Here is a 26,578-nt window from a genome sequence, read left to right as displayed (position 1 = left end):
ATTTTCCACCATAATTTGCAAATAAATTATTTAAAAAAAAAAAAAAATCAGACAATGTGATTGTCTGGATTTGTTTCCACATTTTTGTCTCTCATAGTTGAAGTATACCTATGATGACAATTACACACCTCTCTCATCTTTTTAAGTGGGAGAACTTGCACATTTGGTGGCTGACTAAATACTTTTTTGCCCCACTGTATATAGATTTTTTTTTTCATTTAAAAGAACAGTGCAATAACTCATTCATTAAGCAAGTGAATTTTCACTTCGCTTAGAAAATACGGTTACAGTTTCCTTCATTTTCATAGACATTAATGGGCATGTTTTTGCAAAGGGAATTTTCAATTTTTTCCACCTCATTCAAACACAAGTGAAAATTCACTTTACATTATATCAGGGTCACGGTCATATTCGGCCATCATCATACAAAAGTCTTCTAAAACAAAGACAAAGCACATAAGTATTTGGGGTTTTTATTCCTTTAAAATAATTCATACAAATGGTTACACTCACAAACATGATTTTAACCAAAAAGAAAAAAAATATATATTGCTAGCCTACCACATTACCAGGAAGGAATCAATGTAGGCAATGAAATGTACTACCTTTCAGTAGTCTAGATTTCCCGCATACCACCAATAATATATACTTTATTTTTTTTCAATTTTTTTTTGTTTTTCATAAACTGTTGACAAGAAGCACTATGCTCATTTATACGAAAATTTTGATTTCTCTCTCTCAAAAAAAATGTAATGCTGTCATTATTTGAAATAAAAGGGAATTCATGCCAAAATAAAATTTGGAAAAAAAAAGCTTTTGTGGCAAAATAAAAATATACATAAGACAAGCAGGTAAAAAATAACAATGCACTGTGTGGTTTTAAAGAAAATAAAATGGGAAAATGTATTCTCCTGAGAAGGTTGCCAACTGCCTTGTTTACTGGGCATGTTACAACATATAAAAACAAAAATTATATATTTTTTTTCAGCTTTTTCTCCATTTCAAATGTGGTTTTGCTGAATGCCTCCCTTATGTTTTTTTCCCCTATCGATAGTTATGCAAACAAACCCTTTTTATGTTCTAAAAACTGTACACAGACAAGTACATTCATGAGATAATTAACTACTAACTTCTCTTGCTTAACAAAGGACCCAAACAGGACACAGAACAGTGAGGTCAGTCCACTGAACAGGGACAAACTACATTTTTTTTTTTTTTTAAATATGAAGGGGGAAAAAAAAATAAAAAAAAAAGTTTCCAAATGCTCTCTTTGCCTCTTTTTTATACTGTATATTTGGACCAATTTCTAAAAACAGTTACGATCCACAAGTTCATTATTTTTGCCTCTATCCGGAATCCAGATGACAATGATCTTCATGTTCTAGGCATCTTCAGTCTCCGCTGATCTCCAGTTCTCCAATGCAGGGAATGGTCATCTTTTTCATTTTTTTTTTTTTTTAAGGATATTGGCTACAACTGGTCACTCGGATGGTCTCTGTCGGCCTCTGGTTTGACGGTCTGGCCAGGAGATGGGGTATGAGGTGGGTGAACCACGGCAGGATGACCGTGGGATAAAGGCATGGCGTTGGGGACGATTGCATCAACTGCAGTTGGGATGCCAGCTGGGGCCATGCTTACGACACCTGGAGGGTACCTGCTGTTATAAGAAACTCTGAGTCAGTTTACAGAGCGATACATGATGTCTGCTTTTCAGAAGTTGAAAATTAAAGTGGTTGTAAACCCTCTCCTATACCCCAGTGAAGTGAACAGCCTCAGGTGATACACAAAGATTAAACAAATCCTCCTAAGTTTTAATTGTTTATCTGCTTTCCTCTTGTCTACAACCCTTCAAAGGTGCAGATTTGTGATAAAATCCTTCAGCAACTGTGAGAAGTACAGAGGAGGGGGTGGAGAGCTGCAGTTACAGGTCTTATATAGAGATGGGCTCGGGGGTGGTTGAAATCCCACATGTCCGATGCTGCACACTGCTCATCACAGGCAGTGAGACATTTCCCGATCTGTGCAGCTGCAGATTGGGAAATGTCTCACTGCCTGTGATTAGCGGTGTGTAGTAAAGGTCGACCGATATTTGGCTTTTTTTTACTTAATCGGTATCGGCCGATTGTGCTGATAAAAAAAGCCGATTATAACTTCAGCGGGACTTGCAAATGACTTCTGTAATAGAAGTCAATGCAAGTTGTCTGAAGTTTTCTTCTCTCCTCCTCTGGGCAGCCTGCCAAGTCTGATAAAAAGATACATTGTATCTCTTCAGGTTCTTTTATCAATAGACTGAACTCTGTGTGGAGGAGTTCTCAGTTTAACCATTTAAAGACTAAATCTTTTCTGACACTTGTTGCTTATAAGTAAAAATCCTGTATTTTCTGCTAGAAAATCACTTAGAACCCCCAAACATTATATATATTTTTTTTAGCAGAGACCCTAGGGAATAAAATAGCGGTTGTTGCAATATTTTATGTCACACGGTATTTGTGCAGCGGTCTTTCAAACGCAATTTAAAAAAAAAAATACACTAACGAAATAAAAAAAATAAGCAGTAAAGTTAGCCCATTTTTTTTCGTCCAAAAGTTTTGATTACCTGTTTTTGTGTATTTAATATTTAAGATATAGTTTTTTTTTTTTTAATCTAAATTATACATACAAGTGAATTGATTGGAGGTTTGTTTTGTTTCGTAAATGTTTAAATGTAAAAAATTTTCTGTATCACTTATTACTTAATGCTGCTTCCACACTGGAGCGGGCAGGCGTTGACGGTAAAACGCTGTTAGTTTTAGCGGCGCTTTAACGTCATTTTAGCGGCGCTATTCGGCTGCTAGCGGGGCGCTTATAACCCAGCTAGCGGCCGAGGAAGGGGTTAAATGCGCCCCTGAAGCGCTGCTGCCGAAACGCTTTGCAGGCGCTTCGGCAGCGGTGCGCATTCATTTCAATGGGCAGGAGTGGTGGAGGGGCGGTATACACCGCTCCAAAGATGCTGCTTGCAGGACTTTTTTTTAACATCCTGCCAGCGCATCGCCTCAGTGTGAAAGCACTCGAGCTTTCACACTGAGACTGCAGGGGAGCCGTTTTACAGGCGCTATTTGTAGCCCAAAAGCGCCTGAAAAACGCCCCAGTGTGAAAGGGGTCTGTCTATTTTATGAAATGAAGGGGTAAAAAAAAAATAAATAAAATCGGCCTAATATATCGGCCCCCCCAAAAAAAAAAAAAAAAAAAAAAAAAAAAAAAAAAAAAAAAAAAATCGGCATCATATATCGGCCATCGGCCACCGCGATTTCTAAATATCGGCATCAGCCAGAGAAAAACCCATATCGGTCGACCTCTAGTGTGTAGTGTTGGCTTCCTGGCGGGAGGGATTCTGAACACGCCCGAGCCCATCTCTCCTCAAACACCGAGAGCTGATTGGAGGAAAGGGACACACCACCCTCCACATAGGCAGAGGAATGAACGAACATGCAGCGCTGTATTTTGAATAGACAAGCTGTGTGCTCATCTCCCTCTCCGTCACAAATTTTATCTCATGTGTCAGGAAATCTTCTCAGAAGGGACCCATGCTGATAACAGAGGATCTCCAGAGAGAAAGGACACTTAGAGCTTTGGAGATAGACAAGTAAACACTACAGATATATGTGCTTTGTTCAGATTTCATGACTGAGGTTTACAACCACTTTAAACATCAAGTAAAAAACAAATGCATATTCAAAACAAGCTTAACATTTTTTAAAAATAATTGTTCATTAAGACAACTAAGGAGTAGCATGGTGTAGTGCATTTATCCCGCCATATTTACCACTCAGACCAAAACTTCCTGTATGCACCAGTAAAAATGGAATCCCTGCCAAACACAGATCTGGTTTGAGTAAGGAATGTTTATATCAGGGGTGTCCAATCTGCGGCCCAAGACTGCTATGAATGTGGCCCAGCACAAAATTGTAAGCTTAAACATTTTGTTTATTTTTTTTACCTTTTTTTTGTAAAAATGCATTTACACTTCGCGAACACATGTGGCTCAAGAAAAAAAATGACATTGTCTCTTTACTGGACTTTTAGAAGTTTTATCTTTTCAAAGAAAAGTATCCCACTCTTCACAATGACACCTTATCCAGGTCATCCGTTTTCAGCAGCACCTACAGTATATTTGTGAGCAACTATTTTCAAGGATGAAGCACACGATGGGCAAATTTAGAACCAAAATATCTGAAGGGCACCTTAAGAATTGCAACTACATCCTTCAAACCAGATACTGATGAGTTTAGAAGAAACAGTGTAAAATATCACATTAGTTTTATGTTGCCCTCTTTTACAATAAAAAATGAAGTTTTGTTACTCACTCAGTTTGGGTCCTTTCACATAGGCGGTCTGCCCTGGCGAATTCCTCTTTGCTCAGGGATCGATCCGCTGATCCCCGCTGAGCAGGTGGATGACAGGTCTGTCTCCGCTCACTGTGCGGAGACGGACCTGTCAGAGCCCCGCTCTCCTCTATGGGGAGATTGGATGAAAATGGATTGCTTGTCCATTTTCATTTGAAATGCTAGACCAGTGGTTCTCAACTCCTGTCCTCAGGACCCACTAACAGGACAGATTTTTAGTATTACTTTGGGGAGATGCAGACTAGAATACTGCAATCACTGAGTGGCAAATTATATCACCTGTGATGTATTTCAGTTATCTTGCAAACCTGGCCTGTTAGTCTGTCCCGAGGACAGGAGTTGAGAACCACCGCGCTAGAGGGATGGAAAATGGGGTCACCATCCGTCCGGATTGTACGGACAGGATCGGATAGAATAGTATAGCAGTGGGTGTCAGCGGACATGTCACCGCTGGCATCCGTCCCTCCATAGGAGTGAATGGAGGGTCCGATCAGGTCCGCCTTAAAAACTGACAGGCGGACCTGATCGGAAAGCCTGTGTGAAAGGGGCCATAGGTACATTATCTATATCAGTGATCGTTAACTTGTGATCTGCCTTTTTCTGATAATCTATCCTTATTAAAAGTGTATTTTATGAGTGGCCCAAGACCATTTCTTTTCTTCCAATGTAGCCCGGGAAGGTCAAAAGGTTGGACACCCCTGACTTAGAACCTCTGTAGCAGGGGTAGGCAACCTTAAAGAGTGGAGATCTACCTAAACAACATGGGAGAACTCAAAGATCACTGGGTACAGTGTTGCCTCCTCACACCTGATTTAAACCTCTAATTGCCGTACTACCGTGTCACAATCACGTGTTTGAATCAGGTGCTGGAGGCGGCAACATATTGCCTCCTCACCACCTGTCAAACATACTTAGATTGCTATTCAGAGGAGCGGCAGTGCCTGCTGTACTTGAAAGAGCAACAGTACCCTTTGGGTTCATTCACACAAAGTTGGGCGGGTGGGTGATAAAACCCTTTTTATAAAGTGCACCAAACCAACAGGATATAATAGAAGTCTATTGTTAAGTGCAGCAAACCCATAGGAAAGCTTCAGGTACACTGTACTGCACCTGCGGTGTGGGTAAATCGCAGCACATCAGTGTGAAAGCAGCCCTATACTATTATGCCCAGTGTATTTCTTCACACTGACCTGGGATCTTTCTTTCCTGCTGCTGGCACCACTCTGGAGACCACTAGCCAGGATAAGAGGTGGAGTGCAGTTGGTATCACTCCGCATGGGTCAGGAGCCAGCACTACAGAGGAGACATCAGCTTATTCAGCTCTTGCTCCCTACTACATATCCAACTTTACAAGTAGTCCCTCTGCATTGCACTCTGTTTGATGCTCTGGAATGGAAGCCCAGACAGCGATCTACCAGTCACTTGTCTACAATCTACTGGTAGATCGCAATCTACAGGTTGCTGACACCCGCTCTGTAGGGTTTGTATAGCAGCGTGTTCTCACTGGCTGCCAATTCTAAAACCAGGGCTCATTCACAGCAGCAGCATTGGTGTCCAAGCAGTCTCAACAAAAAAAAAAAGGCAATTTGCCTTATTTACAATGGCTTTAGTTCACACAAACACTGCAAATATAAATAAACTGGCTATGCTGCATTCATGAGCAGCAAGTTCTGACGCACTGTAAGGCATTTCAATGTGCTGATGTGCATAAGAATGTTGGGGATAAAATGCAGTGCATGTAAACAACGTTTTTCATTGCAGGAAGTGAGGGGAAATCAGATGTCACTGGCACAAAGTGAGAGGAAATCTTTCTAATCAGAATGCAATAACTGGTGGAATGCCCCATACTTGGGGAAGTTTGTTCTCACTATCATTTTTGGGACAGGTTGCAAAATCTCCCCATGGGGTTAACTCTCCTAGGTTAACTCTCCTATACTCTATAACAAATGCTACACAGGTTTTTTTTACCTTCATGCATAGAATGCTTTAGGGTATAAAACCTTCAGCCTTTACACTTTAAAAGAGAAGAAAAAAAAAAACGAAAAAAACATCCATACTCGCCAATGTGAATGCTGCATCTGTCCCCTGCCTCCTCTACTTCAATATCTGAGGGATCAAAGAGCACCGTTTGGTCAGATCTCGTGTTCAGTGAGCCAGTATGTCAGCGTCTGTCACCGGTTCTCGGCTTACTGGAGCACCAGGTTGTGGAGGGGGCGGAAGGGGCTGGCTCAGGCTCTCTATGGAGCACCAAGAGGCTGAGCTAGCTGTCGGTCCAGGCATCTGGGTGGATCCCAACATTAAAGTTAGGAGCTAGGGTTGTCACCTCATCCCTTTAAAACCGAACACGTATGAATTACACAGGTTCTGAGACAAATTTATTTCAGATAAGGCACAGAGTTTAATTACCACCTTTATCAGCCACAGAACCTGTTGTCAGAACTATTGGGAATAAAGAGAATTTTTAAGGCCTAAAGCCCATTATATATGTAATGTATTATGTAATTTCATGAGGAACGTAGAAGCTATTTTGTGTTCATTTGTAAAAGGGTGAGTTCATTGTTTATGAATAGGGTCTCTTAAGAGAAATGTTTAAAACCTAAGCACCTATTCTCCCAGATCCTAACTTTTGAAAATTCCAGACAGCCAGACGAGGTAAGGAAGTAGCCATGGGGCCAACATTTATGTTATGAGATGGATGACTCATGTTTCAAGGGAACAATGAACAGACGTATAATTTTTTTTTCTCTTTTCCCTTATAACTGAGAAAAAGGGGCTTATTCTAAAATGGTCTTATAAACAAGCCTCATTAATTACTAGTAATGGTATTAGAAATAATGTATATTATATTATCATTACATTATATTAGAGCAATTATGCATCTACTTAATTGAATAATTTTACATATATATTATGTACTTTTACAAAATTCATACATATATTCATGATAGAGTGTTTGATATTATTTATTGATATATATTAGTATATATATTATTAGTATGAGCATAGCAGGTTTGAAACACTATGAATAAGAGTGAATTTGCATGTAAAATAATCATTGTATTTTGAGAAGCCAAAAACCTAACAACCAAGATATTTAGAGCAAAAATGAACATTTCTAAACTTTCTTAAAGCCATATATCTCATGAAGAGACGAAAGTCTGGCAAAGTGTGACATAAAATAGACAGCTCACTATATTTACAATCTTCTAAGAGTATGTCAAAGGTTATTTGGGGTGATATTTTGACATTTCAAGTAAGCTTCCAAAATCATTAATACAACACTACCCCCTCGTGAAAGGGAATTATGTAAAAAGTCCAATATGGCTTCCTAGACAGTGATGCCATGGTTACATAGTAAACACGTAATTTGACGTCATTATGTGAAAAGTAAATACACACCCACTTTCAGGGGGGGATAAAGGTTGTATACAGATAGCAAGAAAAAAAAAAAAAAAAAAAGACGGGGGAGAAGAACAAGAGGAGAACAGAAAAATCAAGGAGGAGGTATACTAAGGTGTCCATTGGAACAAATCGCTGACATCTCTTAGTCAAAAGATTGAGTTTTGTGGTAAAGTATACATTTCTAATTATCTGTAGGAAATTGTTTGAATATACATATAACTAAACTAATTAGTCCTTGTAGCCTACAAATTTGAATTGAAATACAATTCCAACTGCAGTACGAATGGTTTTCCTTTTTAAATCAAAGAGAAGGATACACCTGTTTGTATTATCTCATTTAAGCGGATTTTACGTTTTAGTAAACGGTTTGGTGATGATGTACGTTTCAAATAAAATAATTCAGTAGAAATTGTCTTTACCTTAAATAAAGTCTTGGTTCTATCACCAAGTACATGATATAACATTTTGTCCATGTGTTTTAAAGAGTTATCTAAGCTTGCAAGGTCTATTATCTGAGAGAGAGAGGTCACGTGTTCAAATGAAAACCTTGTTATTTTCACAGTCTGTTGAACCACTGAGAAGCTATTTACAAAACAGGTAAAAGTGTTGTTACATTGGTATTTTTGTAATAAAAGCTTGTGGTTATATTCTCATTCATTGATATTATCCATATTGTTGAAAAGTTAATCCATATTCTGTGTTTATCACCAGTTATATTTTGATATTATTTTGCACCGATTTTTAGTTAATTGTTGATTTATGGAAACAAGTGGAAATCTCCCTAATCATAGATTTTTGCTTATTTTCATAAATATAAAAAAAAGTTTAATATTTCAGTATAAATTCTGACACTGTGTACTGTGTTCAGTTTTAAAGGGTTGAGGTGGCAACCCTATTGGGAGCCCTCCAGAGTCCAGGCCAGTTGAGTGACATCAGCCGACTGACTACAGGTCACAGGAGTGCAAAACGAAGGGCCTACAAATCAGCTTTGGCCATACTTCTCCTTTAACAAGACAGACAGGACATAAAAAACAAATGTTCTAACTGAAACAATTTTGGCTGGAATTGGATTTTAATCTATTTTGACCTTTTATAATGCTTCACGTGTAGGTGGTGCGTTAATTCAATAAGAGCATACAGGGAACGTTTTATAGGGGAACTGCTCTGCTAAAAACTAGAAGCCAAAGTAGATATCAAATTTATATTTATCTCAGAGAAAACTCCTCAATTTCCAGTAAAAACGGTATTATTGTATGCAAACATGAATTTTGCCTGCAACAAGTCTTAGAATGGTCCCATCTAAGCATGTCACTCCATTCACTAATATTATGTATGCATGCTCTGAATCCATAGCCACGTATGACGGAGTGAAGCCTGCTCTTAAGATGTGATCTTTAACTTTGTGCTGCAATGGGGAATGATGACAGATCAGAACGATGATGATAATTCAGATGATAAATCAATATATGAACTCTCCCCTAATCTCATATTCCTCTAAGAGGCGAGTAATCTTTACCTCTGGGACAGGCAAACGCTCGATCAATATTACAAGACTATAAAAGGCAGCGCTTAACGCCACTTCCAGTCCCTGTCATTATTAAATATTAAAGCCATCATGAATATATGTATATCAGGATATGGAAGCAAGAGGAGCAGTAGGAGTCTTACTGAAAGAAGAGTAACTGCAGGAGGAGTTAAAGGGCAGGTACTAAGCTTATACATGATCATAACTGTCAGACGAAAAGGAAGTGGAATAGAAGAAAAAAAAAAAAAAGAGAGGAGACAAAAAACGGGAGGAGAGAGAGACACCAAGAGACGTCCATCTTTGATGAGGGCAATGGAGCAGAATTCCTGATATGACATAGGTCTGGCTTATACTGTAGGAGAGGCAGGGACACTTCTTATGAAAACATCCATTCTCTGACGCAAATTCTTGTTTCAGGGCAAAAAACTACATTACAGGATTAGCTTTCAGTGCTACAACATTCAAATGTGGCACAGAGTCAAATCACATATGCTAATTTGAACCCATCAGAGCTCAAAACACCTAACTCTAGCAGAGATACTCAAAAAAAACAAAACAAAAACAAAACAAAAAAAAAACAAACAAAAACACACATTTCCCCCATCCGTCTATATTAATTTAACCTGAGCTACTAGTGAAAAGACAGGAGGATTTCTCTCTTTTCAAACCACGTTCTGTATTTTTTACTCATTTCTGTATCCGGCAGCAGAGCTAGGACAAGAAAGAAAGGAAGGAAGGGGTGGGAGTGGAGGGGGTTAGAAAGTGTTACTGCCCTATGTTTTTTCCTCCAGCTGTCTGCTTGACAGTAATGTTGGCAGTGTCACTACTGTCAGGCAGAGCAGGGACCATGTCCGCTGCTGGAGGGAGGATTTACATACACAAAGTCAAGGGTAGACAACCTTGGAGAGGTGGAGATTCAGGAGATTTATCTAAACATGGAAGATATCAAAGATTGCCAGGCAATAACCTAGCAGGGCTTCATTAAAAAGTAGGAGGATTAGAAGGTTTGAGGGGACATTAGCAATGCAGAGTTTAGAGGTCAGTAATAACGCAGAGTGCAGGGGCCAATAGTACGCAACGCAGAGTGCAGGGGCCAATAGTACGCAACGCAGAGTGCAGGGGCCAATAGTACGCAACGCAGAGTGCAGGGGCCAATAGTACGCAACGCAGAGTGCAGGGGCCAATAGTACGTAACACAGAGTGCAGGGGCCAATAGTACGTAACGCAGAGTGCAGGGGCCAATAGTACGCAACGCAGAGTGCAGGGGCCAATAGTATGTAATGCAGGGGTCAATAGTGTGTAATTCAGAATGCAAGGGCCAATAGTATGCAATGCAGAGTGCAGGAGTCAATAGTATGTAATGCAGAGTGCAGGGGTCAATAGTATGTAATTCAGAATGCAACCCAGTAGTGAGTAGTAACCCAGTGATCAGTAGCATGCAACGTCGATGCAGAAGTCAGTAGTAAACATGCAGAGTTCACGAGTCAGTAGCATGTAAAGCATAGAGAGAAACATGGGAGAAAAAGGGGGCGTCTGGGCTGGGGGGTAGGTGGCACAAAACATGTTAGAATTCTAGTTTATTGCCTTAATGAGACAGAATCAGAATGTAATATCAGTACTCCATGTGTTTGTCGGTTGCTGACTTGTTCTTACTGCTTCTTTGTCGCCATGATCTAAGCCAGGCTGTGTTCTTCCAGGTTTGTCATGACTTTTCTCTGCATCCTTTCCAGATGCTTAATCTCCACCTGCTTCTTCTGAACAGGCACAAAGCCCATACAGCAGTGCCCACCATTCACCCCCTGCAAGTTGTACTGGATGCTTCACCTGGGACACTGTGGCACACTTGAGGGAAGACAAAAGGCCTTCCAGTTTGTAGACCTGAGTGGTGCTGGGTGAATGGGTGGGATGTGGATATGCTGAGGAGTTGGTGGCAAAACCGAGTCGGTTACGATCTACCTGTCACCAACGGGTTAATGATCCCCACAATAGGCAATAAAGCCTGTCTGGTGCATTAAGCAGTTAAAAGTCCTCTACTGCACACAACACAGATATATGCCACCACCCAATTATTACAACCAACCACTGATTACACCCATCTACGGAGAGTCCACCTTTACCTGTATGTAGCACCATTCAGTTCTGGGTGGACCACAGCCGGCTCCATACTGGCCCAATGTGTTGCTGCAGTTAAGTGATCTTTATTGACACAGTTTTTCAGGCTGTCAGGGATACGACCTGTTAAGATGAGTAAAATGGATTCAGACATTAAAGACTTATATATACACACGTTTTATTAAAATGTTTTATATACATTTACTCCATTAATATATATTCAATTTGGACTTAAATCCTGGACTGAATTACCAATAAGTAACAAATAAATCTAACCACTTATACCCAAACTCTTGGGCATGCACACATATTTAGACCCATACGCATGTAAAACAGATTAACCTGAAGCATTCTTTTACGGCCAGTTCATACTATAGCAAACATAAAAAAAGCTATACAAGCACTTCCTTCTTTGCTTGCAGTTCCATACATTTCTGTGTATTTAAGACCAGCTTAGGCTAGATTTACAACTGTGCAGATGGTGCAGCTTGCATCTGCACGGGCATGCAGCCCATTTAAGTGAAAACGCAGGAAAAAAGTCCCTGCACTTTTAAAACTGCAGCCGCAGGGAAATTGCATGGTGCTTTTTGCACCATGCCATTTTCCAGAACCGCAAATGCACTACGTGCTTAGATGCCTGGGGGTGTATTTAAGAATGAACGCCCCACATGTCTGTAAAGGAGTAGAGCGTTTTGGCTGGGGGTGGGGAAACCGCTGCGAGTCCTGCACTTAAGTGTGAGCCAAGCCTTACACCAGAACATAGTGCAGGAAACCTGAGTTCAATGCACGTTCCCACACCGCATTGCACTTGAGATCTGCAGAAGGTGTCAGCATTACCTTAAAGCGGAGTTCCACCTGAACAAAAAAAAAATAAAAAAATAAAAAGTCAGCAGCTACAAATACTGCAGCTGCTGACTCTTAAAATAAGGACACTTACCTGTCCAGGGCACCTGCAATGTCCTCACCCGAAGCCGACCCGTCCCTCAGCTCCAGGTGGAGGCGCCGGCATTGCTAGTAAGGGAGTCAGAAAGTGAAGCCTTGCGGCTTCACAGCCTGGTTCCCTACTGCGCATCCGCATACCATATGATCAAGTGCAGGCAAACCTACTGTGTGTGTGACCTGGGTTTGGGGTGGAGTTAAAGCGGAGTTCCACCCAAAGATGGAACTTCCACTGTCTGGCGTAGATACTGCAGTGATCTTTCACCTGCAACAGGTGTCAATGTCAAGTCAACACCCCAAACAAAGGTCGTAAATGAATGTGCTCAAATTGCACTGCACTGAGTCGCATGTGCCGAGCACATTCCTGTGCAATTCATAGTGTGAACCGGGGCTTAAAGTAGTGCATCCAAATGAATGGGCTGATATCTTGCTGCACTCGGATAGCATACAAATCGCATAGCATTCATGGTGTGAACCAACTCTTGCATGCGTTTTTATGCACATTTCTGTGCATTTTTATCCTTTCTTTTTTTTTAAATTTTATATAAAGACAGTTCCTTCTGACCCAATTGTTGCAGGTGAGGTGCTTTGTGGTGCAGTATGTTTCTGTGCATTGTTGTGATAAAAACGCAAACATGCTGCATTTCACCACATATCTCTTAAATGCATATAAACTCATCCCAGTGAGACAAAACACAGGTAACTGCACATAGTGTGAATGAGCCTTGCATGTTGTTGCTCATAGACAGCGGTTTCCAATGTGGATTGCTGGACATCCAGAGCATGGACAGATATCACACATGGTGCCATGCATTTATCAAGGTACATGCGTTATGTGGTTGTGTAATGTTTATAAAGTAATTCTAGGATGAACTTCCACTTTAAATGCATAAAATGACAACCTAAAAACCTATCCCTTTCTTTTACTTGTGGTATGGTTTTACACTTTTTTACACTTTTTTGCACTGTATGTGCCAATTTCTTCAAATAGGAGGTATATAGGGGGAAAAAAACAAAAAAAAAACAAAAAACCTTATTACAACTAATGTCAATAAAGACATATAAAACCAACATTCTAGTTACACATAGATGTCAACTATTAAATTTGATGTAATTTGCCCTGAACAAAAAAAAAACAAAAAACAAACAAACTTTGTTTTTTTTTTAATTTGAACATGATGAACATGAAATATTAATATTTTGCATTTGTTTTTAAGGTGGCAGGGGGCGCAGAGGCAGAATGTGGGGAAGAGATGGAAGCACTGGATTACATCATAAGGCAGGGGACACAGATATGCAGAAGAGATACCTGGGGCTGCTAGGTGACGTTAAAGGGGAGGAGACACACTAAATGAGCACAATGGCATCACCTGATGCTTTAAACATGGCGTTATCCCTCCGCTAGTCTGCCACAGAGCTCTAATCCCCCCTCGCCGGGCTAGCATGCCACAGTGCTCTGTCCCGACCACCCACCGCTAGCCTGCCACAGTGCTCTGGCCCCACCACCCACCGCTAGCCTGCCACAGTGCTCTGGCCCCAACACCCACCGCTAGCCTGCCACAGTGCTCTGGCCCCACCACCCACCGCTAGCCTGCCACAGTGCTCTGTCCCCACTACCCACCGCTAGCCTGCCACTGTCCCCACCACCCACCCCTAGCCTGCCACAGTGCTTTGTCGTGCTGCTGTGGAGTGACAACAGGACAGGCAGTAGGGCAACGAGCAGGCTAGTGTATCAGTGCGGCTCTCCCCCTCTAGACTGCCACAGTGCTACCTTGATGGAATCACCCCTCCAGCAGGTGTCACCTGTCACTGGTCTGCACCCACCATAGCAACGCCACTGAACTAGCAGTGATTTGACAGATGCGCAGGCAGGACCAACAGGCTTTGGTTGTGCATCAATAGGCAAATGCAGCTGGCTTTCAACATCAGTTGGAGAATCTTATGCGATCAGTCACAATTCATTGACCGGAACATTGGACCTGCACGTGACCACCTTAGAACTCCCCAGACAAGTTTATAGAAAAGAAAATTTGCTTGAGGTGGGTCATGATATGAAGGACAAAAAAATCCCATCAAACAGGCTGCGTGTGATCCTCACAACTGACATATCCAGATGATGAGCGCATTATACAATCACCCCCAGCCCCCCCCCCCTTTCACGAACATTTGTTTGAAAGGAGCAGTGCACTGCTCTATTCATACTACAGATCCCATAGTCCTCGGGAGTGAGCAAGAGAGGGTGACTAAATGACTACATACAGTGGGACTATGGAGAATGAATGTAGCCACCCTGTAACAGGAAGTTAGATTAGAGCAGCAAACAAAATAGGAATTTGGAGATGGCTGAAAGCAGTGGAAGGTACTTTTCTTGATTTAAGAACACATACTTGAATAGAATCTATTAACCAGAATTTAGTGTTACTTTAACTTCTCAGATTCTGGATGTGCTCTGGTCACAAAACCAAAACATATACTCCTCTAAAGCCTACTATAATCAGCTGTGTCAGTCAAGGCGGCAGTCATCCTTACTTGTAATGGCTCTGCGGATCTCCCTTGCTGCTTCCTCTCTCATCTCTATGGAAGCCTGCTCGCTGTACCAGGCCGCATGTGGTGTGCAGATGAGGTTAGGTGCATCTTTCAATGGACCTTGAGAAAAACTGCAAGTAAAAGTTGTCATTACCAAATCAGAAAATACAGAAGAACTTCACTAAGCTCTACAACTTATCAAATACAAAAGAGGACCTGTCAGCGTTGTCCTGAACATAATGCAGCAATCAAAGTAAAATTAGATAAGGTCCTATTATAAGGTTGAGGAGAGGTTAGTGTAAGCCCAGGTTTGACGTCGTCTGAGAACGTTTGCAGGCTATGTTGAGAGAACAGTTATTGACGGTGCAAAAAGCCAATATAAAAAAATATTGAACACACACAGGGATTAAAACCCACCACTTTAAGAGCATGCACAAAGTTTACAAACCTTAAATATCATGCATAAAGATTTGTCCATACAAATCTTGAGCGTTTGGTCTTGTTTGCAGATTTGGACATCAAGCAATATGTGTAAAACCTAACAAATGCATTTTTTTATATTGTACTGCAGTTATACATGCTTTTTGCTATCATTAGGGTATACCCAAAAATTATTAGTTTTTTTTTTTAAAGACAATAGAATAAACGGTTGGTTTATTTTTGCGTTGAGTCTGTTTTTTGATATTCCTCTTAACTTTCTGTCCCAAAGATGTAACACAAAGTAAAAGACGCGTCTATAGATAGGAAAAATCCTCTTAGACAATAATCATAACAGGTGTCCCCGACAGAAGATTTCTCCACACCATCTGTCCCTGTGATAACCAACATTTTGAATTTCCCTCACTTTTTCTTGGCGGCAATGGTCACCAAGACAAATGTGAATCTCTGCAATGGGACAGACCTAAAAACCTGACAAGGGTTCTAATCATCTATCATATTCAAATCATATCTAAAAAAAAAAAAAAAAAAAACAAACTTTGGGCTAGAGGTATGTAAGCAGGTGCTTCCAAGAGGTTTACTGTACTGTGTGTTCTTTTTCTTGTTTGACTTATGTGGTTCTGATTACTTTGCACCTCTTTGTAAAACTGTATACCCCAATGTGAGTTTATTGCACTGTTTAGGTGTGCCTGTCCTGCTGAGGTGGTACTCTCTAGCAGGCAAGGTTAAACGCCAGGTTTTCCCGGGTTTTTGGGGGAAGTATCGCCCTCTGCTGGGGTAAACACATAAAAAAGGGAACCACCTGTCAGGCGCTGCAGTAAGAAAGTCAGAGGTAGAGTTCCAGGCCTCCCCACTTAAGGAACAAAATAATGCTAAAGAGGTGAACTTCTTCCTGAACTTGACCACCCCTGCGGGAGCCCTAGTGGGATGCCAAGGATGTGGATTTATTCCACTGCTAAATGGATTTATGGAAGCTCACCTTTACAAGGTATAACTACCTCATGAGGTATTTAGGGGCACCAGTAGAACAGCTATGAGGCACTTAAAAGAACACGCATAGGTATGTGTATTGAAAATACTGTGTACTCTATGTTACTTTTGAACATCTTCAGTAAAGAATGTTTATGGTTATTCAACTTGGTCTGGTTTTAACTTCAGGGCAATCTTAAAGGGGTGCAATGCATGTATGACATATCACAATGAACTGGGCTTAAAAAGAGGACATGATGAGATAGACACGATACAGTGCCAATGTCTGATGGGCAGTGAAGGCATTCAGAGGAAGCTATATTGCCTATGCTAAGAACTACCATACCAGTGTTGAGTGTATAAGCAGCTAGCCGGTTTGGAAGCAGTGACTTGGCAAAGGTGAAGACGACCCTGGTAGCGAAAACGCTTTTGTGCTTGATCTCCTTCCCTAGCGACTGGAACCCCAATATTGGGTCCACAGAAGATTTGAGTGAGGCCTCGGGAGAAGAGCAAGTACAGGTTTGGTCCAGAGCACAGCTTCCTAGTATTCATGTGAAACATACAAATCGTTGTCACTGGGAGTGAGGCGACTGGTTACTGGGCTGGTGGAGTCCAGGACAGGTTCAGCAGTCTCAGCCCACCTTTGAGGGCTCTAGCGAGTGCTTTCCTTAGGACCCCTGCCCCCAGGTACACTTTAAATGATAGAATACATAGCCTGATGGACATTGAGAGTTTGACTGGCCACCAAAACCTACCAAATTACAGATCTCCCAGCAGTGCAGTGATAAGAAAGAAACCCAGCATAGTACAAACCATTGCACATTGCAGTGCACAGACTAGAGCGGACCCCGCCACATTGCACCGACTAGAGTGGACCTCTATTGCAAGAACAAACCCCTGCATGGTGCACAAATTTGAAGAGACACCATTGCAATGCACGGATTAGAACGGATCCCACTTTAGGAATCGAGCGTAGTGCACTGATGTGAATGGACCCTATTGCAATTTATCAATTGGAGTAGACCCCAGCGCAGTGCAGCAAAGTGAAAGGACCCCAGCGCAGTGCAGCAAAGTGAATGGACAGATACCATCACAGTGCACCAATCAGAACGTACCAAGCACAGTGCACCAATCAGAACGTACCAAGCACAGTGCACCAATCAGAACGTACCAAGCACAGTGCACCAATCAGAACGTACCAAGCACAGTGCAACAATCAGAACGTACCAAGCACAGTGCACCAATCAGAACGTACCAAGCACAGTGCACCAATCAGAACGTACCAAGCACAGTGCACCAATCAGAACGTACCAAGCACAGTGCACTGATGAGAATGGACACAGTGGACTTCCAAATGGAAAAAAGCTCCTGCAGGTTTCATGTCTGGAGTAGCAAGGCCTTAATCTTCTACAGCTTTCTACCTGTTAAACCTGTTACATTTGTATGCATAAGAGGTAGAGGCTGAATCTTCCCACCCTTTTTAGCCAAATATCTATATGGGTAACAGACTGAAAAATCTTACATCACACACAGGGATAACAAGGCCCAGAAACAAGGCTGTAGCTACCCCTGCTGCTTGGATGGCATGCGATAGCTGTTCCTCTCCTCCTACACGCTGACACAGGGGAAACCTCCATAGACGAAAGGCCTGAGATTTGCAAAGCCTAATGATGTGACATGCTGAGATCATGATCCTTGTAACAAGATGGTTCCACACAGCATACCTTTGGAGGCGTCAGTTATGTACACATGACAGACATTTCAGACTCTCCCGCATGTCAATTTTTTCTTAAAGGCTGCTGCGCTCAGATAGGACACAAGATGGCGCCCACTGAGAACTGCTGGATGCTCGGGAATTGCTCACTATCCAAATATTACTGAGCGGCCAAACAGCAATTTATGATGTGCAATAATCCACAGAAAATAATCACCTTCACAGTTCAAAAAGAATTACTGAGCTCCGACAAGGTTTCTATAGATAACATGGATTTTCAGCTAATTAAATAGGGTATTAAAGTTGAAGCAATCACTTTTCGTTGTATGGGGAAGGGGAAGTGTATGGGGGTGGGGGTTGGGTAAACCCTATATTATCAAAATGACTGGTTATTTAAAAAAAGTATGGCCAAAACTTTTATAGGTCGAGGGAGTTCAATTACATAGGCTCTTCCATGACCCAACTTCAGCTGACAGGCTAAAATCCACTGTCTGCTGACGTCACAGAGCCGCTTGAGGCTCTGGACAGATCCCAACCATATAGTTGGGATCCACCCTGATTGGCAGCTGGCTCCAGCTGAACTTGCTCCCTGTACAGCCCAGTGCTCCAGTGAGCACTGGAGGAGCAGAGAGCGGTGACTGATAGTCACCGCTCTCTGCTCCGAGAAGACAGAGAACTAAGCGATTAGCGGCCATGTGATCAGTCAGTTCTTTGTCTTAGAGATGGCGATGGACAGCTACAGCATTACGCCGATTCTGCAGCATCGAGGAGAGTATGTATGTCTTTTTACCCCAAACTCTTCCTTTAAAGTTTACATGGCATAGATCAGTGGTTCTCAACTACGGGGCGGTGGACCAATGCCTGGCCGTGACCTCTCTTCTACTGGGCTTCCAGCCAACTGCCAATCTCTTCACCTCCTGCAGTGCCTCCCAACCTCCCATAGTGGCCAACAGCCCTCTCCAGAGCCTCCAGACCTATATAGTGTTCCTAATTTCCAACAGTGTCTCCCATCTCCCAGTGTGCCATCCAGCCCTCATCCAGAAACCCCCAGAATCCCTTAAAGGGCCACCAAGTCTTCTGGAGAGTCCCCTAACCAACTCTGCAATGCCCTCTCCCCAAGTGATACCCAGCCCCATCCAGAGCCAACAGTTCAATGTATGTTTACCATGCCATACTTTTAGTGTGCTTGTATAAACGTTTACTGTTGGGGCATGGAAGGTTTTAGAAGAATTTACAAGGTCCTGGTCTTAAAAAGGCTCAGAACCACTGGCAGAGAAGTTAATGCAAGTTAGTGCACCCCAAGTCATGTGGAGTACAGAATGCCACGCAGCTAGTTGCCTACAGCAGATAGAGCACCCTTGTCCTGGCTTAATGTGAAAAAAACGACACAAGGCACAGTTTATTAGGAGCCCAAGGTAAGCTTTGACAATGTCTGTATTGCAGAATGCTGTATGCCCTCACAAAGAAAAGCGCCAGGCCTTTGTCCTAGGATTTACATTGAAGAGGTCACATGGCAACAACAGACAAGGAGTAGGTGATGTATGATGCTTACAAGCCGTCCTGTGTTGCTCAGAAAGGGGTCTTTGCTTCAGTCAGCAGTTTATACCACCTCAGGTCTGAGGCTACCCCATCTCAGGAGTTGCTCTGCTTCTCACAAGGTCATCGTCTTGGGTTTCAGGGTCAAAAAGCTGCACCACAAAGTAAAGATTCTCTCCAAGCTTCAGCAAACTCAGAGTACGGTGGTAAAAAAAATAAAAAAACACCAATTGGCAGAGCAACAGGAGTTACAATGAGCAGTGGGATGAAAGATAACACTGAGCAGTTGGGGGCTTATGGACAGAGACCCTGTTTTATTACTTTGGCAACAGACAACCTGAAGCATGGTCACCACTTGTAATGAAATGTTCTAACAGTCTCAGGCACATGGCTTTGCCCAGTTTCATGAAGCCCAGTCCCATTCACTTCTGAGGCAGACAACAAAAGCAGAAAGCACTCCTATTATAACATATGCAAAGTAGAGCAGTATGAACTATGCTCCTATATAAGTGAAAGGAGAGATCTGAATGGTTGCTATGAGCAATTCAGAACAAGATTTATTCCCTCAGGTAATAATACAATAAAAATAAGGCCTAGGAAGGAAGTCTTAACCTCAATCCCAGTTACATCAGCTGTGATCTCTGTTTATACTGATGCATAGAAAGAATGCTCTAACAAACTCAGGCTAAATGAAGTTTAAGAGACATCTTGAACTCCTAGGCTCCATGCACACTGGACTTAAAAAAAACTCCAGTTCCCTTGGCAGAAAAAACCCTCATATAGAGCGTTTTTTGTACAAAGTTTAGACGAGTTTAGGAGAGTTTTGCGTTTTTTTTGCCAGAAAGCTTTAATTAAGAATGCAAACCAGAAGATTTTTTATTCCTGCCTCTAAACGTTGAGCTCAAAATATGCCTGCGATTGTCCTAATGTGCATGGACACATAGGAAAGCATTGAGTTACTTCTACAGGCAGAACACAAGACTCCTGTAGAAGCAGCGATTTGTTAAGCCAGTGTGCATGGAGCTTAAGACAATTTAAACAGTAATACAACTTAAAGTGGTTGTAAAGTCAGTGATTTCAATTAGTGCTAGCCTCTCTATTATAACAAGCCATGTTGCACACTGTCTTTTTCATTATGAATTTTCATACCCTGATCTAAGGACTACAGCGAGAGGGACACGGATTTCCTTCTGACGTCAGCCAGGAGTTCACGTGACGGCACAGTGGCGCTGTGAAATGAGGTACATTATTTTGCCGCATAAGTTAAAATACAGACACTGTGCAAGATAGCCCGTTATAACAGAGGGGCTGGCAGTAACTGTAATCACTAACTTTACTGCCACACAAAATAGTGGCAGGAGGGGTGGGTGGGTTTGTAGATCAGCTCTCACACACACTAGGAACTGAGACTCATAGCAGAGAGTGTGATGACGGAGGCACAAACTGACCACGGTATCATGGATCAGCAGCCATGATTACCGGGGTGTGGTCAGTTCACATAGGGCAACACAGGAACAGGCAGGATCAACCAGGTGTTTTACATACAGAATAGAAAGGGATTAATGACACCGCATACACACTATGCTGTTTAACATGCTTAAGGAACAGGACTTTTTTTTTTTTTTAGGGTTACAACCTCTTTAAACCATAAAACTGGCCATACACCAGTAGAATTTTGTTCGAAAGTTGTCAGTTTTATTTCATTTTGAGAGTGTTTCATTTTTTAATGGTTGGTGGGGTCAAATCAATGTTTGTTTTCTGACAGTAGTCATGAGACAATTCAAAGGAGCAGAATAAGATTTGTTTCTTGAACACATTTCTAACAATGAATGTGTTTTTTTGTTTGGGAAAAATCATACATCTTGTAATTCCATTTGAAAAGCAGCTCTGTCAATAAACTGAATGGCTTTTGAACACCAACTCTTTTAGCACTTGAAAAAGTCTGAACTCCTATTTACTTTCCCATGCTTCCGTGAGCGCACAAGAAAATTTACTACTTATAGATATTCTGTACTTCCAATGCTTCAATCCAGGTCTTAACCTCCAAGGTTGGAAATCAAAAGACACAACTCCACCCTCTGATCTCTATACTAATATTACAGAATCCTTTGAGTCCTTGGTTGCTAAACTAGGGTTATGAAACTCAACCACATCTCCTAGTTTGGTAGGCACTTCGAAACCTTGAATTGGCAGTGTGAAATGGAAAACCTTATTGTCTACAAACTTAAACTCAGCCAAATTCAAAAATGTTTAGTCCGTTTGGTTGAACAATGCCATTTGTACTATTGATGTATATTGTAGGTTGAACTTTTCACACAGGTTGTCGTCTGGTTCCATCCACTGTTAATATGATGCCCTTGGTTGATCCCACTTTAGCCCCATCCAACGTTCCCTTCCCAAGCCCAGTACCTACCCCTTCTATTTTACCCACTTTCTCCTCCAGTTCCTATACCTCCTTGCCCTCCTCTTCCTTTTCTTCATGGGAAGGTTATCATAATTTGTAGAGGGTACAACACGAGCTAATCCTCATAATTTTGATAACTATGCTTTTTCTGTACAAAGATTTTGCACCTCTCTCTAGTGCATATATTCATTTGTATTAGGTTGTTCTCTCATGTGACCTCTCCATACTACATTACCGATCATAGGTTTTAGAACATCCCCATTTTTCCAGTTTTTATTGAAATTTAAAACAGTTCAAGTCCAGTGAATAACCTAAAATGGTACAAAAGGTAAGCTGTAAACTACCAGGGGTGAAAAAAAAGCTTAGGTTAACAAAAACTGAAAAATAATATACATTTCAGAGTTATGCAAAAAGGCCCTTTTCTGGGAAGAAGCAAGGGATTAACAACTCAGAGTTCTGTAGCAAAGTAAATTAAGCCGTGAAAGTTTATGCTAATAATTCTTAGAGGTGTCCCAACTTTTGCAGATTACTTACAAACTTTGTCTGTATTAAAGCAGACTGATAGTAGACCCTCTTAAGCAATATTTGGACAGATGCGTACTTCAGGAAGATGTATATTGCTCTCAAAATGGTCAGAAAAAGGCAATTAACGGAAGACAGACAGATCATTATAACCCTTAAAAATGTAGGTCTTTGCTACACTTGCAAAGAAAGCCAATGTGTCAGTGAGTACAGTTTCCTAAACCTTCGAAAGGCACTTTGAAATTGGAGGAAACCGACAGGAGGAGGTCTGGCAGACCCAAAGCCACAACAGAAATCAGAAGACAAGTTTTGACACGAGTCAATAGCTTGCATGACAGGCGGCTCATACGACAACAGCTTCAAGCACAGCTTAACACTGATCGAAGTTAATAAGTCTCAGTTTCAACTGTGAAGAGAAGACTTGGAGCTGCAGGTTTAACAGGTTGTGTGGCTGTAAAAAAAGTAATTGCTAAGATGGCAATATAAGAAAGAGGCTTGTCTGGGTCATGAAGCACCGCCAGTGAACTACTGAAGACTGGAAGGTGGTCTTATGGACCAATGTTAAAAACTTAACGTCTTCAGTTCATTGCGCAGGGTCTTTGTACGCCATCGAGTAGGTGAAAGGATGGTTCCTTGATGTGTGACGCCAGCTGTTAAACATGGAGGAGGAAGTGTGATTTTCTGGGGCTCTTTTGCTGGATCCAGAGCTGGTGACTTGCACAGAGGGAATGGCACCCTGAACCGGAACTACTGCCTCAGCATTTTGCATCACCATGCAATGCCCTCTGGAATACACCTAGTTGATCCTACAGCAAGATAATGACCCAAAACATACCTCCAGGCTGTGTCAGAACTATATTAGAAGAAAAGGACAAAACGATAGGCTTCAAATCTTGTAATAACTAGTTCAGTCTCTAGACTTAAACCCCATCGAGCTGGTTTGAGATATATTGGACAGACGGGTGAAAGCAAAGCAACCTACAAGAGCAAAACATTTGTGGGAACTTCTGCAACAGTGTTGGGAAGAACTTTCCAACAAATATTTAATTACCATTGTAGAAAAAAATGCCACAAGTGTGTTTGGCTGTTATATGTGCAAAAGGTGGCTACTTTGAGGAGTTAAAAATGTGGACTACATTTTGTTAAAGAAAATTTCATTTGTATGTACAATTGTTTGTTTATTCTATGCTTTATTTTCAGAGTCCATTGAGGCATTAAACTGCGTAAAATTTCAATGAAAACTGGAAAAATGGGGGTGCTCTAAAATGTTTGACCGTTAGTTTACCTTATAATATTCAATTTTTCTAATAAGAAACATTGAAAGTAATGGCTTTTGAACCATGCTTACCGACTCAATAATGGCAAGAAAAAAAAAATGTTGTGATGGAAGGATTTTTCTAAGTGCATTAAAACGAAAATCTGACATGGCCAGCTCGAGAAAAAAGTTGAACAGTATGAGAGGACTTCATGCATAATGTACAACCGCAAATTACCTGAAAGGTTCTGACTCGTGTACGTCTAACGCTGCTCCCCGTATCCTCCCTTCCTTCAATGCTTGTGCGAGTGCCTTCTCATCCACCAAACCGCCTCGAGCTGTGTTTACCAGGAACGCTCCCTGTCTCATCTGGAATAGGACATTAGAGACATCAGACAAAATCCAAAACCTGCTTTAAGTTTCAGTACTAAATTATAAGCCCTGGATTAGTGCTTAAATACTTTAAATAATATACATGGTTTACCAGAGTCTCTCTCCTCTGCAGCTCTGGGCTTGCTGTTGTGTTTCGTCCCATCAGAACACTGTACAGAAAGGCAGCTGGTGGGCATACTGTAAGTCACCCTCTTGAAACTTGATCTAAACTGGTGTGGGCAAATTAATACAGAATTCAGTCAATCCAATCTAGAAGCTAGTAAGTAACTTTAAAGGAAACCTGTCATAAAAGCAATATGTAGGCTGCCATTACTGAACTCTTCTGAAAATGCTAATTGCCTGGGTATGATGCTGATGCTTTGACTTAACACTTTGAGTCACTGACCTAGGAACCAGTACAGGTACAAGATGCTATGGAGAAACTGGAGCAGCTGTGTATGGTAACCAATCAGCATCTCCAGCTTGTTCAGTTAAGCTTTAAAAATTTAAAAAAATAAAAAAAATGATGATTGGCTGCCACGCACAACTGCTCCAGATTTTTTCTGCTCCAGTATTAATACATTTCCACCTGTGAATTTAGCTTACAGTGCCTTGAAAAAGTATTCACACCCCTTGAAATTTTCCTTATTTTGTCATGTTGCCACCAAAAACGTAAATGTATTTTATTGGGATTTTATGTGATAGACCAACACAAAGTGGCACATAATTGTGAAGTGGAAGGAAAATGATAAATGGTTTTCAAATTTTTTTACAAATAAATAATGTGAAAAGTGTGGCGTACATTTGTATTCAGCCCCTGATATGCCTAACTAAAATCTAGTGGAACCAATTGCCTTCAGAAGTCACCTAATTAGTAGAGTCCACCTGTGTGCAATTTAATCTCAGTAAAATATAGCTGTTCTTTGATAGAGAACCTTAGTGAAAAAACAGCATCATGAAGGCCAAGGAACACAGCAGACAGGTCAGGGATAAAGTTGTGGAGAAGGTTAAAGCAGTGTTAGGTTATAAAAAAAAATACCCCAAGCTTTCAACATCTCATGGAGCACTGTTCAATCCATCATCCGAAAATGGAAAGAGAATGGCACAACTGCAAACCTACCAAGACATGGCCGTCCACCTAAACTGACAGGCCGGGCAAGGAGAGCATTAATCAGAGAAGCAGCCCATGGTAACTCTGGAGGAGCTGCAGAGATCCACAGCTCAGGTAGAAGAATCTGTCCACAGGACAACTTAGTCATGCACTCCACAAATCTGGCCTTTATGGAAGAGTGACAAGAAGAAAGCCATAACAAGTCAGTTTGCAGTTTGTGAGAAGCCATGTGGGGGACACAGAAAACATACGGAAGAAGGTGCAAAATTGAACTTTTTGGCCCAAAAGCAAAACGCTATATGTGGCGGAAAACTAACACTGCACATCATCCTGGACACACCATCCCCACAGTAAAACATGGTGGTGGCAGCATCATGTTGTTGGGATGCTTTTCTTCAGTAGGGACACTGGACAGGGAAGCTGGTCAGAGTTGATGGGAAGATGGATGTAGCCAAATACAGGGCAATCTTTGAAGAAAACTGGTTGGAGTCTGCAAAAGACTTCAGATTGGGACGGAGGTTCACCTTTCAGCAGGACAACGACCCTAAACATACAGCCAGAGCTACAATGGAATGGTTTAGATCAAAGCATATTCATGTGTTAGTCAAAGTCCAGATCTAAATCAAATTGAGAATCTGTGGCAAGACTTGAAAATTGCTGATCACAGACGCTCTCCATCCAATCTGACAGAGTTTGAGCTATTTTGCAAAGAAGAATGGGCAAAAATGTCACTCTCTAGACGGGCAAAGCTGGTAGAGACAATCCCCAAAAAGACATGCAGTTGTAATTGAGCCCAAAAGGTGCTTCTACAAAGCATGAATTTAGGGGGGCTGAAAACAAATGCAGGCCACACTTTTCAGATTTGTAAAAAAAATGTTTAAAACCATTTATCATTTTCCTTCCACTTTACAATTATGTGTCACTTTATGCTGGTCTAGCATGTAAAATCCCAATAAAATACATTTCGTTTTTGATTGTAACGTTACAAAATTTCAAGGGGTATGAACATTTTTTCAAGTCACCGTATTGCATATTTGTTCTGGGTCAGTGACTCAAATCTACTGCAGGCAGATTCAGCCAGGCAACTAGCTTTTTGAAAAAGGCAGCCAGCATTGACCACCTCCATAAATCTGTCATGACAGGTGAACTTTAGGATGCAAAGGGAAAGTCCTTCCACTGCAAATAAAAGGATATGCAAATAGGTGTATCAGACAGTCCCTGCATGAACGCTAAAACTTAAAGTGGATGTAAACCCACGCCCATCTTTTTTTAAGTACTGCCATAGGAGTGATCTATAAGGATATACATGCCTCCTGCATGTATCCTTACCTTTCAAATGTTTCCCCTCTGTCTGTTTGCAGCCCCTAGTAG

General features: G+C 41.5%; 1 protein-coding gene across 10 annotated transcripts in view; it reads right to left on the bottom strand.

Moving 5' to 3' along the window:
- Nucleotides 1-457: 457 nt before the first annotated feature.
- Nucleotides 458-26,578, bottom strand: part of CTBP1 (C-terminal binding protein 1) — a 767,834-nt gene continuing 741,713 nt past the window's right edge. For all 10 annotated transcript variants that reach the window (XM_073610943.1, XM_073610948.1, XM_073610950.1 and 7 more), the window contains 4 exons: nucleotides 23,963-24,093; nucleotides 14,890-15,017; nucleotides 11,427-11,544; nucleotides 458-1,657 (listed from right to left, as the gene is read on the bottom strand). In XM_073610943.1, the coding sequence (XP_073467044.1) occupies nucleotides 1,471-1,657; nucleotides 11,427-11,544; nucleotides 14,890-15,017; nucleotides 23,963-24,093 (564 nt within the window). In that variant the 3' untranslated portion in view covers nucleotides 458-1,470. The remainder of the gene's footprint in view (nucleotides 1,658-11,426; nucleotides 11,545-14,889; nucleotides 15,018-23,962; nucleotides 24,094-26,578) is intronic.

Source organism: Aquarana catesbeiana, linkage group LG01 (assembly GCF_042186555.1).
Source record: "Aquarana catesbeiana isolate 2022-GZ linkage group LG01, ASM4218655v1, whole genome shotgun sequence".
In the NCBI taxonomy this organism is placed as follows: domain Eukaryota; kingdom Metazoa; phylum Chordata; class Amphibia; order Anura; family Ranidae; genus Aquarana; species Aquarana catesbeiana.
This window is presented reverse-complemented; position numbering and strand designations above follow the sequence as displayed.